This window comes from Suricata suricatta, chromosome 7 (assembly GCF_006229205.1).
Source record: "Suricata suricatta isolate VVHF042 chromosome 7, meerkat_22Aug2017_6uvM2_HiC, whole genome shotgun sequence".
Taxonomy (NCBI): domain Eukaryota; kingdom Metazoa; phylum Chordata; class Mammalia; order Carnivora; family Herpestidae; genus Suricata; species Suricata suricatta.
The window spans coordinates 90,224,565-90,241,720 of NC_043706.1; the positions used below are offsets into that span (position 1 = coordinate 90,224,565).

Genomic DNA, 17,156 nt, shown 5'->3' on the forward strand with positions numbered 1-17,156 from the left:
AAGAGTTAAAAGACCTGTACTCTGAAAAATATAGAATACTTATGGAAGAAATTGAAGATGACACAGAGAATGGGAAACATTCCATTCTCATGGATTAGAAGAAAAATTGTGTTCAAATGTCTATCCTACCCAAAGCAGTATTCCCAATTTAATACAATGCAATCCCTATCGAAATACCACCAGGATTTTTCACAGAGTTAGAACAAACAATCCTAAAATTTGTATGGAACCACAAAAGACCCTGAATAGCCAAAGCAACCTTGAAAAAGTAAAGCAAAGCTAGAAGCATCACAATTCCAGGCTTCAAACTATATTATAGAACTATAGTCATCAAGATAGTAGGATACTGGTTCTCACATATAGATCAATGGAATAGAACAGAAAACTCAGAAATGGACCGACAACTTTATGGTCAATCAATCTTCAACAAAGCCGGAAAGATATCCAATGGAAAAAAAGACAGTCTCTTCAATAAGCACGTTGGGAAAACTGTACAATGACAAGCAGAAAAATGAAACTGGCCCACTTTTTTACACCATATACAAAAATAAATTCAAAAATGGATGGAAGAGCTAAATGTGAGACAGGAAACCATCAAGAGGAGAACAGAGGTAGCAACCTCTCCGACATCAGTTTGGCAACTTCTTACTAGATGATGTATTGCTGGAGGCAAGGGAAACAAGCAAACATGAACTACTGCGACTTCAAGATAAAAAGCTTCTGCATAGTGAAACAATCAACAAAACTAAAAGGCAGCCTACAGAATGGGAGAAGATATTTGCAAATGGCATAGCTAATAAAGGTTAGTATCCAAAATCAATAAAGAACTTATCAAACCTACCACCGAAAAAACACATAATCCAGTTAAAAAATGGGCAGAAGACAGAAAGACATTTTTTTTCAAAGAGGATATACAGATGGCTAACATGAAACATGTTAAGACATATGAAAAGATGCTCAACATCACTCATCATCAGGGAAATACAAATCAAAACCATGATGAGGGCTACCTGGGTGACTGAGTTAAGTGTCTCTTTTTTTAATGTTTATTTTTGAGAGAAAGAGGCTGAGAGACAAGGAGACAGAGGATCCAAAGGGGGCTCTGCACTGAACGCAGAGAGCCCGATAAGGGGCTCGAACTCATGAACCATGAGATCATGACCTGACTTGAAGTCGCTTAACCACTGACTGTGCCACCCAAGACCCCCTTAAGTGTCTGACTCTTGATCTCAGCTCAGGTCTTATCTCAGGGTCCTGAATTCAAGCCTATGCTGAGCATACAGCCTACTTAAAAAATAAATAAAAAGAATTTTAAAAACATAATTAAGATACCACCTCACAACACCTGTCAGAATGGCCAAAATTAACACCACAGAAAAGAACAGATGTTGGTGAGGATGCAAAGAAACGGGATTGGTGGGAATGCAAACTGATGCAGTCACTCTGGAAAACAGTACGGAGGTTCCTCAAAAAGTTAAAAATAGAGGGGACCTGGGATGCCTAGGTGGCTCAGTCGGTTAAGCGTCTTACTTTAGCTCAGGTCATGATCTCACTGTTTGTGAGTTCGAGCCCCACCTCGGGCTCTGTGCTGACATTTCAGAGCCTGGAGCCTACTTAGGATTCTGTGTCTCCTTCTCTCTCTGCCCCTCTCCCACTTGTGCTCTCTCTGTGTCTCTCAAAAATAAATAAAGGTATAAAAAATTTTTTTTAAACAGGGGGACCTGGGTGGCTCAATTGGTTAAGCATCCAATTCTGGATTTCGGCTCCGGTCATGACCTCATGGTTCGTGAGTTCTAGCCCTGCATCAGGCTCTGTGCTGACAGTATAGAACTTGCTTGAGATTTTCTCTCTTGCTGCCCCTCTCCTGCCCCACATGCACTCACGCTCTCTCTCAAAATAAATTTTTAAAAAAAGAAAATAGTTGCATTAATTTTTTAATAAGTTAAAAATTAAACTACCCTGGGGCGCCTCGCTGGCTCAGTCGGTTAAGCGACCAACTTCAGCTCAGGTCATGATCTCATAGTCCATGAGTTCGAGCCCTGTGTCAGGCTCTGTGCTGAGAGCTCAGAGCCTGGAGCCTGCTTCAGATTCTGTGTCTCCCTTGCTCTTTGCCCCTCCCCTGTTCACGCTCTGTCTCTCTCTCAAAATTAAATAAACATTAAAAAAATTTTAATAAAAAATAAAACTACCCTATGACCTAGCAACTGCACTACTAAGTATTTACCCAAAGGATACAAAAATACTGATTTGAAGGGGCACATGCACCCCAATGTTCATAGCAGCCTCATCAACAATAGCCAAATTATAGAAAGAGCCCAAATGTTCATCAATTGAAGAATGAATACAGAAGATGTGGTATATATACAATAAATATTACATAGCCATCAAAGAGAATGTAATCTTGCATTCGCAATAACATAAATGGAGCTAGATTATGCTAAGCGAACAAGTCAGTCAGAGAAAGACAAATGCCTTATGATTTCACTCATCTGTGCAATTTACAAAGTGAAACAGATGAACGTAAGGTAAGGGGTCAAAAAACAAGAGGGAAGCTAACCATAAGAGATTCTTAGCTACAGAGAACAAACTGCGGGTTGACAGAGGGGAGGTAGCGGGAGGATGGGCTAACTGGGCGATGGGCATTGAGGAGGGCACTTGTTCTGTTGAGCACGGGGTGTCACATGTAAGTGAAGAATCACCAAATTATACTCCTGAAACCAATATTACACTATATATTAACTAACTAGAATTTATATAAAAATTTGAAAAAATTTTAAAAAGTAAGTATATCACTTTATTATCAGGATGTGAAAATGAGACTTGACACTGATTCTTAATACAAATTAATACAAAGTATTTCAATATCAGAGTGATCAAGCTAATGTTTTTCGTATAACTGAATTTTCAAAAATAAACTTAAAAATCAGATTTCACAATTTTAAGATCTAAACTAAAATTACACTGTAACCTGATATTCACAATCTCTGAAACTTTATCCTTTTCTAAACTACAAGCAAATGACAGAACAGCTTAAGCACTACAAGAAAAATAAATGAAATGGTCTTTGAATATTATGACACTTATGCACTGTAAAATTAAGTCAATGAAAATGACAAAATACTTCTATTTTATACACAGAAATTATCAAGTCTGATTTTCATTATTCTTACTGAGTAAGAAACTCAAGAGTAAGAAAGTTAATTAAGACAGTCTTATAGACCAAGAAAATAATGTTATACCAAAAATATATATTTTTTAAATTTTTTTAATCTTTATTTTTTTCTTTTTGAGAGAGACAGAGAGAGACAGTGTGAACATGGAAGGGGGAAGAAGAGAGAGAAGGCAATGGTGCGCGCACACGCGCAAGAGAATGAATCCCAAGCAGGCTCTGCACTGCCACCAAAGAGCCCAAAGCAGGGCTTGAACTCACAAATAGCATGATCATGAACTGAGCTGAAACCAAGAGTCAGACACGTAACCGACTTGAGCCATCCAGGGGTCCCTAAAACTTAATTTTTGAAAACAACAATAGAATAATGCATAAAAATTAAGACAGGTAATTTACATAAAAATCCCTAAATTCAAAAAGTTATAAAAGAGGAATACTGTTTTTAAAAAGTAAAAATTTATGTATGTGGGAAAACTACTGGAATCTCACTGAGATTAGAGACTTTTTAAAACTGAAATTGTCTAACCCTCCTATATAGAATATAGAATTTTTGTTTAATTATTTTTATTAAATTACTTTTTATTAAATCTCTGGGTATTTCTTGGCATTAAGAAGCCTCACCACTGAAAAAAAACCCAGAAGTTTTTTTTCTGTTTTCTTTCATATCTTTAGTCCATAATCTGTGAATATTCATGTTTTTTTAAAAAGATTTTATTTTTAAGTAATCTCAACAGCCAACATAGGGGTCAAAGTTACAACCCCAAGAATAAGAGTCACATGCTCTCCCCACTGAGCCAGTCAGGTGCTCCTGAATATTGATGATTTATTTATTATTTAAAATTAGACATATAGTGTGATTCCAACTATTTTTCTAATTATATAGTTAAAAGACTTAGAAAATAGGGGCGCCTGGGTAGCTCAGTCAGTTAAGTGTCCAACTTCGGCCCAGGTCATGATCTCATAGTTTGTGAGTTCGAGCCCCACATAGGGCTCTGTGCTGAGAGCTCAGAGCCTGGAGCCTGCTTCAGATTCTGTGTCTCCCTCTCTCTCTGCCCCTCCCCTGCTCACACTCTGTCTCTCTCTCAACAATAAATAAACATTAAAAAAATTAAGAAAAAAAACTTAGAAAAGAAAGCAAAATGTGAACAGATATATTATCTCTGAATCGTGGAATTACTTAATGGATTCTCATTTTCTTCTATCTATATTTTTCAGTTTCCACATTTTCTAAAATGGTTTCAGACTACTTTTAAGAAAACTAGTGGACTTTAAATTACATATATATTTTATAGAGACATACTCACAATTATGTTTTTAAAATGGCAGAAAAAATAGAAGTAAATACATTGAATTGTTTACAGTAGTTATTGCTGCCAGAGAGTGGTTTTCCTTATTTGTTCTAATTTTATGTGTGTTCCAACTTTCTTAGAAGAACAATGCACATTTATAATGGAACACATGAACAATGTTTCCATTAACAGGAGGGCACAGATGAAATTCTAAGATACCAAAAAGGGAAATCAGATTTTTAAAAGTATCTTTCAGAAATATAAATCAAAGGAGGTTAAAATCATTTAGTTTTCATTTAGTTAGTATTTCTGGTATTTAATCAGTCCAAGAGTAGACTTTTCAAAGTAGTGTGGTATCACAAATTATTTTCTAGGCCATGTGTCTTGAGACTTGAAAATTTGGTAAGAACTGGAGAAAAACTGCTGAGTGTGGGTATTACATATGTCGTGTGAATGTATGTGTCTGTCTGTTGTCCAGCAACACACAAATATCAGAAATCTGGCACTATCATTGACTTACCTACAGAATGAAAAGATTACCAAGTTATAAAATACAATACATATGCTGACAGTCCTGATTGGAACAGCTTATTTTTTATACCTTAAATAAACATTCATTGAGCACTACCTTATGTTTTATCTTTAGTAGCTAAACAAATCTTTGTTTACTACCTAAAAACAAAAACGAAAGAGAGGTGGAAACTGACAATTCAAAGTTAATAATGTGCTTTGGCTGTTAAAGCAATTAAAATTGGAACGCATAAAATTCTTCCCACATGAGCATGAAAACACTTCTTACCTGCCAGTAACAAACTGCAAGAGAAGAACTCTCTCCTCTGGAGTGATGTCTTCCACAACTTCCCAAAACCACTAACAACAACAAAAAAACAACCCTTGGAACTCACATTTCTGAGCAATTGTAGACTTCTTAATACCCGAGAAATATGCAATATTCATAATGCATATTTTATTCTATGAAACTCATTTATCAAAAATGCTTTCACACAAAGCTTTCATATGCAATATTCCCATGAGAAGAGTTTAGGGAAAAATTTTTACTTTGTTAATTAATGTAGGTTTTCATCCAATAGTGCTGAAAAGCTTATAAAATTAAATGGCAAAACTTAACTTCATTCTAAGCTCTAGAGAGATTTTACCTGAATAACTGGATCTTCTCGCTCATAGCCACTTGTGTATTCTGTATTTCTTATCCAATCACTCACATCAATTTCTGGCATGCCAGAAAGCAGTAGTTCCTTTGGGGAAGAAGAAAAGTATTTCATTAATCTTCATTAGGAAAAAAAAGCTATTACATTTAAATAGTAAATTTGCCTTAATTAGAAACTAATTCCATGAAAAACTGATTTATTTTTGTGACAGTTTCTGCATGTCATCAATAACAAGTACTACATGGGGGAGAATTCTTTATCCTGATATCTCAAATATCGCTGAGATGTGGAAATGTCTCCACATTGATATAATGTCACTAAAACATAAAAAGAGATAAATACAGAAACACATATGCAACAAGTTTACATTTGCAACAATTTTATCAATGCTATTATCTTTGGTAAATATGTTTATGTTTATTTTATGAATTTGTTAAATTCTGAAGAAACCATACTCTCAACATGAAAGTGACAACAAAGACCTGAATAAATCCTGGGTTAAGCAAAAGAAGAGATCATCAAGAAGCTCTAATCACTAGGAAAAAGAAATAATATAAGAAAAGGAGGTATTATAACAAAAATAGTATGTGAATAAAACCAACGGATTCAGGCCTTTGAATGAATTCTACTTCGGAATGATTTAAATCCTTTAGTCAACATTCCCCAGTGTGAGGGGGGGAAAAAGGCATTTTCCTAAAGACTTTTGTCTTTTTTTACATGAAGATCACCAAAAAAATTAATCAAGTAAACAAAAATGAAATTAAGAAGGTCAAAATATTTACCATTCTGTTTTCAAGAGAAAACAGAACATGGAAAGAGCTTGTCCTTGGGGCTCAATCAGCCCGCATCTCACAGTGGGATGTGTTTACACGGTCAGATAAGGCGGTGCCTATACTACATTCAACTAAATACTGACGAGCCAGAACAGCAGTTTGTTGTGACAGACGTAGACAGAGTGTGGCTCAAAATCACATCTCCTATAGCAACTACTCATAACATACATCTGACTAAAGAAAGAAGTGTGCTCTGAAGAAAACTAGTAAAGGTTAAAATGAGACGGCATCTGACAACTCTTAGGGGGTTCTAAGATCTATTCAGAGTCTGCAAGGTTCTCCCTTTTCCAAAATAATCTAAGGCTGGATTTTCTCCACACGGTTCAAGCAAACAACATATTACAACTGATTCTATGCAGAAGCAAACACGAGAACCAAGTGTCTTTTATTAGCCTGATACAAAATAAACCTACAAAAATATAAAACAATGCCACTCTTGCCACTCTTCCCACTACTTTTTAAAATTTTCTTTTTTTCTCTTGCAATGAGAAAATTTATTAGAAAAATTACAAACACTAAAAAAAGATAAAAAAAATCCCTATGAATTCTTCATCTAGCTTCAACAACCATCCACATGTAACATAATTGTTTGCATCTCCACCCCCATGTTTGCTTATGCATTTTCAAAGAAATCCTAGAGGCCATGGCATTTCATTCCTAAGTATTTCATTATACATCTGAAACCACTGTAGAATTTCCTTACCAAACCATACGGCAGTATTATGCAAAATACAATTAATCATGACTTCTTGAAACCATCTAATATTTGTTCACATAAATTACCCTGCCTAGAAATGTCTTTTTATAATCCATTTATTTATTTTTTTATATAATTTCCTGTCTAATTAGTTAACATATAGTGTATACCGTGTGCTTTTGGTTTTGTGGGTATCTTCCCACTATTTTTAACTTTATCCTGGAAAGTACAATTTTCATATTATTATTTATGTTAACATATAATGAATCATTTCTATATTAAGAAAATATTTTATATTTTTAATTTCAAATATAGTAAAGTCAATTAATATAACCTATATAAACAAAAATTTTTGTTGTAAGGATGTCCTAAAACCAAAAAGTTTGAGAACTGCTGTCTGGGATGTGTTTCAGTCCTGTCCTCCTTTCCATAGGATAAAATACTTCTACTAGATGGACATTCTGGTTAGTCTCCACTCTAACAATCCGAATACATTCTCCGCCTGTCTTTGCACCATTCTGTGGCCCTGGACACCAATCTTTACAGACTGGGTCTCTCGCCAGCAGCTTTAGACTGGGTTCCATCCTTTGCATGGAACTTTATTTTAGGTATGTACATTTAGGAAAAAACATAAGTTTATACAGGATTTGGTTCAATCTACAGTTTCCGGCATCCACTGGGGATAGTGGAATGGATTCCCTCTTGGTAAGCGGGGACTACTGTAATTCTTCCACCTGTCTCTTCAGTTCTGAGGATGATAAGGCTATCTGTGCTGCTAGTCTCTGGATGCCTCACCATACTGATGTTACTCTTAATACCGCCATACCTCTGTAGCGGCCCCTTTGTTAAAGTTTCTCTTTGAACCATCTGGGGCTAATTCTGTGCCCTGGCAAGATCCTGATACAGATCTTGCCAAAAGGGAATGGGGATGAATTTTACACATTTCATACAAGCCATGAAGAGTTTAATCCTCTTCCCTTCTAGACTGAAGATAAGCTTTTAATAATATTAAGTATGCTTACATTATTAATAATTCTGAACAAAAATGACTGAGACTATATTCTCTCAAGAATTTGAAGCATTTCATGAATATATTATTATGACTTTTGTGAAGAAATTGAAAGATCTTTATTATCCTACTTAACACCTGTGCAAAAAAAAGTTATTAAATGGACTAAAAACAAATAGACAAAATGGTAATTCCACAATAAAAAGAACATATAGCAAGAAGATTTCAAGTCTCAATCAATAATTTATTGCTTTTTAAAAATATGACAAGGGTGCCTGGGTGTCCCAGTCAATTAAACATCTGACTCTTGGTTTCAGCTCAGATCATGATCTCATAGTTCATGGGTTCAAGCCCCACATCAGGATCTGTGCCGACAGTGCAGACTGCTTAGGATTCTCTCTCTCCCTCACTGTCTGTACCTCCCCTGCTTGCTCACTCTCTCTCAGAATAAACATTTTTTAAAAATGAGAAAATAAATGAATTAAGCCACTAGAAACTGGTAGAACAGATATAGCCCATACTAATAGAGACTGAGTCATGCAAATGTTCATTCCCCATTAGCTTACCTAATTCACAAGGCTCAATGTTTTAATATTCTGGTACCATCATGGATAAATTCATTCAACAGTTGGTAGGAATTTCCTCAACTGTTATTGTATTATAAGTATATTAACAGCAACAGTGTTGCCACAATTTTTTTAATGTTTATTTATTTTTGAGAGAGAGAGAGACAGAGCGTGAATGGGGGAGGGGCAGAGAGAGAGAGAGAGAGGGAGATACAGTATCCAAGCAGGCTCCAGGCTCTGATCTGTCAAAAAAGCTCACAAACCGTGAGACGATGACCTGGGCTGAAGTCAGACACTCAACCAACCGAGCCACCCAGTCGCCCCAGAGTTGTCACTATTTTTGAACCTGAAAATCATCTCTTCACTTGGAACTGCGTTCTGTCCACAGTGGATGAATAAACCCCCAGTTCAGGACACTGACACTACCAGCTACCTTCTTATCACTAAAACCTTAGAATCTAACCCAACCTGTATCTTTTAATTCATGTGCACATCTAGCTCAAATGTTTGTGCCAACTTTAAAAGTTTCCTACCCCATAGCATAGCCCTTTCCCATAATAGACTTAAACTCATACAAGTCCCATTTAGGACTCATGCCTCTGAGAGGCAGTCTGGCAATACTGATGCAGACAGACTGGGCTGCAGGTCACAGAACATGGGTTTCCAGTATGGCTCTAACACATACTCTATGAAGGAGCAAGTTCTGTACCTTCTTGGGCTTAGTTTTCCTCATCTATAAAATGGAAATAGTAATACCTCAGGGGTCTGTTGTGAAAATTTCTAAAGTCAATACATATAAAGTACTCAGCAAATACTACAATTTTAAGAATAATTTTCATCACTACCTAAATCAGATCATGCTGACAACAGTGCTCTTCCCAAATAGTCCCTCCATGTGAATCAGCTCAATGTACTAAAGCCAGAGTCTAACACAGACTAGGAGTCTAGACCTAACTTCCAATATAAAACCACTATAGAAAACTTAACAGTAACAGACCTAAACATGAAAGAAAAAGGAGTAAAGATAAAGAAATGAAGGATAAATAAATAAAAGAATAAAGGAAATGCCTTTATGACCTTCGAATAAGAAATAGGTTCTTAAACACCAAAAAAGACACCAAAAAATCTCCATTCATTAAACAAAGAAAACCCAGTGATAAACCAAAAGAACTGTGTTAAAACTAGAAACCTTTATTCACTAAAAGACACCAGAGTAGAAGACATTCACAATACAGATAACAAAGACTCCTATAAATAATCCTATAAGTCAGTAACAAAAAAATAGAAAACACAACCGAAAAATAAACAAATTACTTAGGCAAACTTCAAAAACAGAATGCAAATGGCCAATGAACATATAAACACACTCAACCTCATTATTCATTAGGGAAATGAAATACCATTACTGATACACAAAAAAGGTAAAAATGAAAAAGAAAATATCAAATGCTAGTACAGATGTGGAATATCCAGAACTCTCACACCTGTTGGTGGGAGTGTAAGCTGACACATATACCCCTGAACTATTTGCTAATATCTACTGTAACAGAACAAATGAACACCCTATATCCCAGCAATTCTACTCTAAGACTGCATACATATATTCTCCTAAAGACATGTACAAGAATGTAGTAGCACTATTTCAAATAACTCAAACTGAAAAGTACCCATCAAATGTTCATCAAGAGTAGAACAGACCTCTCGCTCTCGCTCTCGCTTGCTCTGTCTCTAAAACATAAATAAACATTAAAAATTAAAAGAAAAAGAATACTCTTCCATTGATCTAGAATTTACTACTCCAAATTATAATTTTTATTTTTTTTAATGTTTTTAATGTTTTTTATTTATTTTTGAGAGACAGAGAGAGACAGTGCCAGCAGGGGAGGGTCAGAGAGAGAGGGAGACACAGAATCTGAAGCAGGTTCCAGGCTCTGAGCTAGCTGTCAGCACAGAGCCCAACGCAGGGCTCGAACCCACGAACTGTGAGATTATCACCTGAGCCAAAGCCAGACACCTAACCAACTGAGCCACCCAGGTACCCCTAATTTTTAAAATAAAAAACAATTATACTCTATTTAAAATACCGGGTTTTATGAAGGAATTAGTCAACTCAAAGAGTTTGAAAATAATTCACCACTAATGATAAAAGAGAAAAGGATAGGAGGGGAAATGCAGTCATAAATCATATAAAATTAGAAATCCTATTAGGTCACAGTAAAAAGCAGGCAAATTAAAGAAACAAAACAAAACACTTACTAAATACTAGAGGCCAGTAACAGAGAGGACTCCACATAAATTTAAAATGGAAAATGATAAAATTATATATATGGTAAAACAAGAAACTGGAGAAAATTAAACAAATAGAATAAGAAAAACCCTCTTAATTCTCCTGTTTGGAAGTACAGGAAGTTAGTATCATTATCTTTTATCTCATATGGTCAAATAAAAAAAGTCGGAAATACATTTGATTCTTGTGCAATGCAGGAGTTAGGGGTTACCTCACACAGTCAAAATCCACATGTTGTGTTTTTTAACATCCCCAAAATTTAACTATTAATAACATACTGTTGACCAGTAGCTTTACTGATAACATAAACAATTAACACATTTTGTACATTATATGTACTATATATCATATTCTTAGAATAAGGTAAACTAGAAAACATATTACTAAGAACATCAAAAGAAAGAGAAAAACATTTATAGTAATCTACTGTAAAACATCTGCATTTAAGTTTGAAGCTGCACAGTTCAAACATGTGTTGTTCAGGGTCAACTGTAATATGAATACCGCTTTGGAAAAGAGTAGCCTTCAACATCTCCCACATAAAATATTTTGAAAATGTATTCCATTTTTGTTTATCACCACTTTACCCCATTTCATACTGAGGAATTATGAATCTGGTTATTAAGCTCAAGAGAAGCACAATCACAAATCTTGTAGCAAATCTCTAAACATGAATATTAAAAGACAACGTCTTATTACATATTATTTAACTCATCTCAGTACTCCCAAAATTATTTCTGAATTACAGCAACTGGAGTTTTATGTTGCTCTGTAACGCAGAAGAACTGATGTTTTTCCTTACCAATTCATATTCATCAAAAAGTTGTATGAGGGAAGGTGGAATGAACATATGAAAGCCCTGTAAAAAAGCATTGATCTGAGGCTGAATGGCTCTTGTCATTCGAAGTTCAGTAACAAGCTGGACATACTCCGCCTGTTAAAAAACAGTTGTGATTATTTTTTCAATTTCACATATGTAAGAAAACTGTTGATATAATCATTTCTCATTTTAGACATAAGGGCTTGGAATTAATTTGGCACCATTATCCATATACTTCAGTAAACCCATAATCTACCAATCAGTAAGCTTCTTAGACCAAAATCCTAGGAATCAATCACCCATGAGTTTTCCCACATGGTGTATCAGTGAGTACTATCACAACTGCCTCCAAACAAATATTCTCCATCTGACCTTGCCTCACCAGCTCCACTGCTAGCACCCTGGCCCAAGTCATCATCTCTCACCTGAATTACGGCAACATGTGGTGCCCTGGTTTCCATTTTTGCCTCTGGACTGCTTCCTTCCTTACCACTGAGTGATTTTTTAAGTATATGTTTTATATGTAATTTCATATATAGTTCAGATCCACATAGCTTCTGCTCAAAATCCTACCATGACTTACGTAAAATCCAAATACTTTCCTAGCCTGTAAAGGCCCTAAATGATCCAGCCTCTGCTTTGCTCTCTCATCTCATTTCCTTCCACTCTTCCCCTTGTTCATTCTCTGTTCCCCAAACTAATGTTTATTCACTCCTCAGAGTATTTTTTTTAATGTTTATTTGTTTATTTTGAGAGGGAGAATGAGAGAGAAAGAACTCGGTACATACAACGGGGGAGGGGCAGAGAGAGATAATCCCAAGCAGGCACCATGCTATCAGCACAGAGCCTTATGTGGGGCTCAGTCTCACAAAACATGAAATCATGACCTGAGACGAAATCAAGACTCAGATGATTGAACCAACTGAGTCACCCAGGTACCCCTCAGTGTCTTTATACTTCCTAGTATCTCTAACTGAAATATCTCATTAGAATATAATATCTCTGTAGGCAGGGAATCTGTTTCGTTCACCAGTATATAAACATGTTCCTAGCTCCTAAAAATGTGGCTGCCACTTTGTAGAGTGTTCAGTAAATATGTGATGAATGCATACATTCAACAAGTGCATTTAATACATATTATTCCAACAAGTTGGAACTTGATAAATGAGTCATTTAAGCATAGTCGATCTGATTCTGAATTAAGGTAAACTATTTTCACACATTTTATTTTAAAACATATCATCATACGGATGGATCAAAAAGATGTGATACACACACACACACACACACACACACACACACACACACACACGCACAGTGGAATATTACTCATCCATCAAAAAGAATGGAATCTTGCCATTTGCAGTGACACAGAGTCAATCAGAGAATGGCAAATACCATATGATTTCACTCATATGTGGAATTTAAGAAACAAAACAGATGAACATATGGGAAGGGGGGAAGACAAGAGGGAAACAAATCAGAAGAGACTCTTAATGATAGAGAACAAACTATGGGTTGATGGAGGGTGGTGGACGGGAAGTGGGCTAGACCAGTGATGACTGGTATTATGGAGGGCACTTGTGATGAGCACTGAGTGTTGTACGTAAGTGGTGAATCACTGATTTCTACTCCTGAGACCACTATTGCACTGTATGTAACTAAAATTTAAAGTAAAAAAAAAAAAAAAAAGGAAAATAAATTAATTAATAAATAAAATATAACCTCATAGAAAATAAAATTTAAGATAATAAAAAATGTATTTTTTTGGCTCAGACATGAATGGGCATATCAATCAATTCTATCAATTATTATCACTTAAATATTTTAAATTATGTCTAAGTGAAACTGTCATTTAAAAGCAGTTTGTTGTATATATTTCTGACCTCTCAGGTATGAATACTCTAAAGAGGTGAGAAAGCCCGTTGTAGGTTCCTTCCTTAATTTTGTTTGGCACTAATCTAATGCTCTGCCTCCACAAGCACTTCGCCAGCAAATTGTATATAACCACTAGCTATGAATTCTCCATACATGTCAAAGCTACAGAAGGGTCATGGTGGGTTCCCCACAGTTTCCCCAAACTCCACGTGGTCCCTCGTGTAACCTGGCACAGTGAAAGCTGCCTTTTCTGCTCTTCAGTCAACTCCCACACCCAAATCTCGCTTCCTACCACCCAAAAGTTTTTCTCCACTACGCAGGAATGAATCAGTTACTACAAGTTACATTCAGGTAGTTACTAGAGAGAGGGAAATAGAAGTATGTTGCAAACAATCAAACAGAAACAGAAACAGAAACTAGATCCAGTACGGGAAATACATATACAGCACAGTTCCAAGTGATAACTGGCAGTGATCTCAACATTAGCACACCATTATCTGTTAATTTATGTCTGCTCTAACTAAAACTGCCTACTGAACTACTACAATTTTTCTGTTCCGTTTATTTGCCAATTATATGTTAAAGGTGCTATATGAGATCCTATATTCCTTTAATAAGAATAGGTGACTCAGGGGGTTAAGCATCTGACTCGTGATTCTGGCTCAGGTCATGATCTCAGTTTGTGGATTTGAGCCCCCCATCAGGCTCCACTGTGACAACACGGAGTCTGCTTGGGATTCTCTCTCTCTGCCCCTCCCCAACTCATGCTCGCTCTAGCTTTCTCTCAAAATAAGTAAATAACATTTTAAAAAATTGCTTTTTCCCCAAAAGGTTTTGCTCTTAAGAATTTTACAGTCAACTCAGTAATCATTGCTTAAGACATTAAATTATGAAGCATAAAAGTAAAGGATTTGTAAAGTGCCCTTGTGCACTTTACCTATTTTAATTTGCCACTGCAGTCCATATTTATCAGAATAGTACACATTCCGTTTTCTACCAGTTAATTCCTATTATTTCCTCACACATTCTTTTTAAAATTTTTCACAAGTATACTAATCTTTCCTCACATGTTCCTTTATGTTCCTTCTAATATTAATTATTTTCTACATTTAGTTCTAAAACTTTGCCCCATAGCTATTGGATATCAACTCATGGAAATCAGCTTTTTCACATACCATTCTCCATATTAACTGTGGATGAATCTTCGTCTAAATTATTTTTCAGTAAGACAATAAAATCCTAGCCATCACAAAACCTCATGAGATGTTTAATAAAATAGTTTTCCACATAGCTGTAAGATAACTGTGTTTAATACAAGAAAATCTAAATCCAACTGCTGCTAAAATGTTTTGCTGCTTCCTTAAACATTGCACATCCTCAAAAAGAACACAAATTAACATTATCTTGATACAATTATTACTAAGAACATCCACTATTATCACACACTAACATTTTGACTATTCACACTGTGCAAAAATATACTGTCTGCATTCCCATTAACTATGCAGGCATCCAAGGGACTCATCCCCCCACACCTTATACCCCTACATCAAATACCTTACGTGTTTTAATAAGAAAACAGTGAATGTACAGATGACAAGCAGTCCACAAAACACTGGCATCAAGAGTTGCATAATTAAACATTAAATAGAAACCATACCTAAACTCTTACTTTAAGTTATTAAAAAAGATTGATAGAACTTGGGGACAGAGGATCTTTTATCCCTAACAGATGGCATATCCTAGGAGTCATATTTGCTCCCACCTGAGTTTTGCTGTCAATTCTTTGAAGGCATAAATTAATACCAGATGCCAAAGAATTGAAGAATTAATCATATTAAAAAAATCCTATAACTTATAATGGTGAAATAATTATGTTAATTCACAGATATCTTTCTACTTATAAAACCCGAGCATAGAAACAACAATAACAACAAAAAAGCACAGCAACTTCTTTCTGGCTTTAACCTCCAACCCTGGTCACTGACATAAAATAGGTAAGCGAAAAAGAAACTGCAAAGTAAAAAACATAAAAACACTAAGATTAAGAAGACTGAACTTTTGGACATTATGTTCCAATTAAATTATATATCGTTACAGAAACATTATCTTAATAATCTCCTAGTCTTTTGAATATGGGAAATAAGTAATATTTACCTCTCAGAAACCTTCCTTAAGAGATTAACAAGTCTCTTCAGGTTTTGAACCTAAATTATGTCTTCTTATGAAAAGTGGTGGTGATGTTGAAAACTAATGCATTTGTTAAAGCTATTTTTCTCCTTGAAAATCTTTTTTCACTATTTCTTGAAAGATGTCTGAAAAAACCATATTTACTTAAATAATACTTAACTCTTAATAGTGAAAACAAGATTTTTCCCCCTCCTCAAAGCAGAGATAAAAACTGGCCTACATTTGTAGAATGGTTTGGAATAGTTATTAATATTAGTAGTAATTAACAGTTTAAATTATGTTATTATTGGCATAATTCAAGTTACTGTTTGGATACAAATCCTTTGTGATAAAAAGCTTCTTTCCTGGGTCTGTCCACTTATTATTGCTCTAGTACGTAAGAGTTCTCACTGAAAATTTCTCCACTGAGAACCAGGTTTCTTTTGTAGAAATAAGCAGAAATATCAAGAAAGCTAGACACTATCTCATTTTCTTTATCCTTACTGCCACTGTCTTATAAAGGCCTCACGCATCTTCCCCAGACCAATGCCACAACCCCCAGCAGTTGCCCTGACTCCCATATTGTCCCTTTTCAATCAATTCTTCACAGTCCAAGCTAAGGTCGTTTTTGTGTTTAAAAAAAAGAATTCACTCTGGAAAGTTGTCTCTGTAACACCTGCAATCATCCAGTCATCACATTAATTTTCAAATTCCTAATTGTGGATGCAGAGTCTTCCAGAATTTAGCTCCCATCTACTCCCCTCATCTGTTACCACTCATGTACTCCACAACCGAAGCTAAGATCTACAACTATGATCCACCTGCGGTTCCCCAAACACATGGTGCTCTGTCATCCTCAACTTCGTATAAGGCCAGAACATTCCCTTTCCCCCTTACTCCTCCTATCTGACCACTTAAAGCGTCTCCTCCATGAGTCAACTTCCATGGCACCTCCTCCATTCCCTGATATCCTGTCTTGCCCCATCCCTATTTCCTTCCATCCCAGCCTGAATGAACTTTATGATTAGTATTGTAAAAGTGTTAACATTTAAAACTTATGTAGCTTACTCTTCAGTTCTAGGAGATAGAACTGAAGGTCTAAGAAAACCTGTCACTTCTAACTCAAATTATATGGTTCCATGTTTCCAGCTTTTGGTTGACAATAAAAAAGTAAAAGTGAAAAATAGAGTAAAACTTTTAAAGGAAGTTTTAAATGTTAATGTTTAGCTCCTGGTTAAGGAGCTAATGGTTAATTCTGCCATTTTCAAGT

At 35.6% G+C, this 17,156-nt stretch overlaps 1 protein-coding gene across 2 annotated transcripts in view; it reads right to left on the reverse strand.

Moving 5' to 3' along the window:
* HACE1 (HECT domain and ankyrin repeat containing E3 ubiquitin protein ligase 1) overlaps positions 1 to 17,156 on the reverse strand; it is a 103,942-nt gene that overhangs the window by 7,110 nt on the left and 79,676 nt on the right. For both annotated transcript variants that reach the window (XM_029944102.1, XM_029944103.1), the window contains 3 exons: positions 11,822 to 11,953; positions 5,616 to 5,714; positions 5,258 to 5,328 (listed from right to left, as the gene is read on the reverse strand). In XM_029944102.1, coding sequence (XP_029799962.1) covers positions 5,258 to 5,328; positions 5,616 to 5,714; positions 11,822 to 11,953 — 302 coding nt within the window. The remainder of the gene's footprint in view (positions 1 to 5,257; positions 5,329 to 5,615; positions 5,715 to 11,821; positions 11,954 to 17,156) is intronic.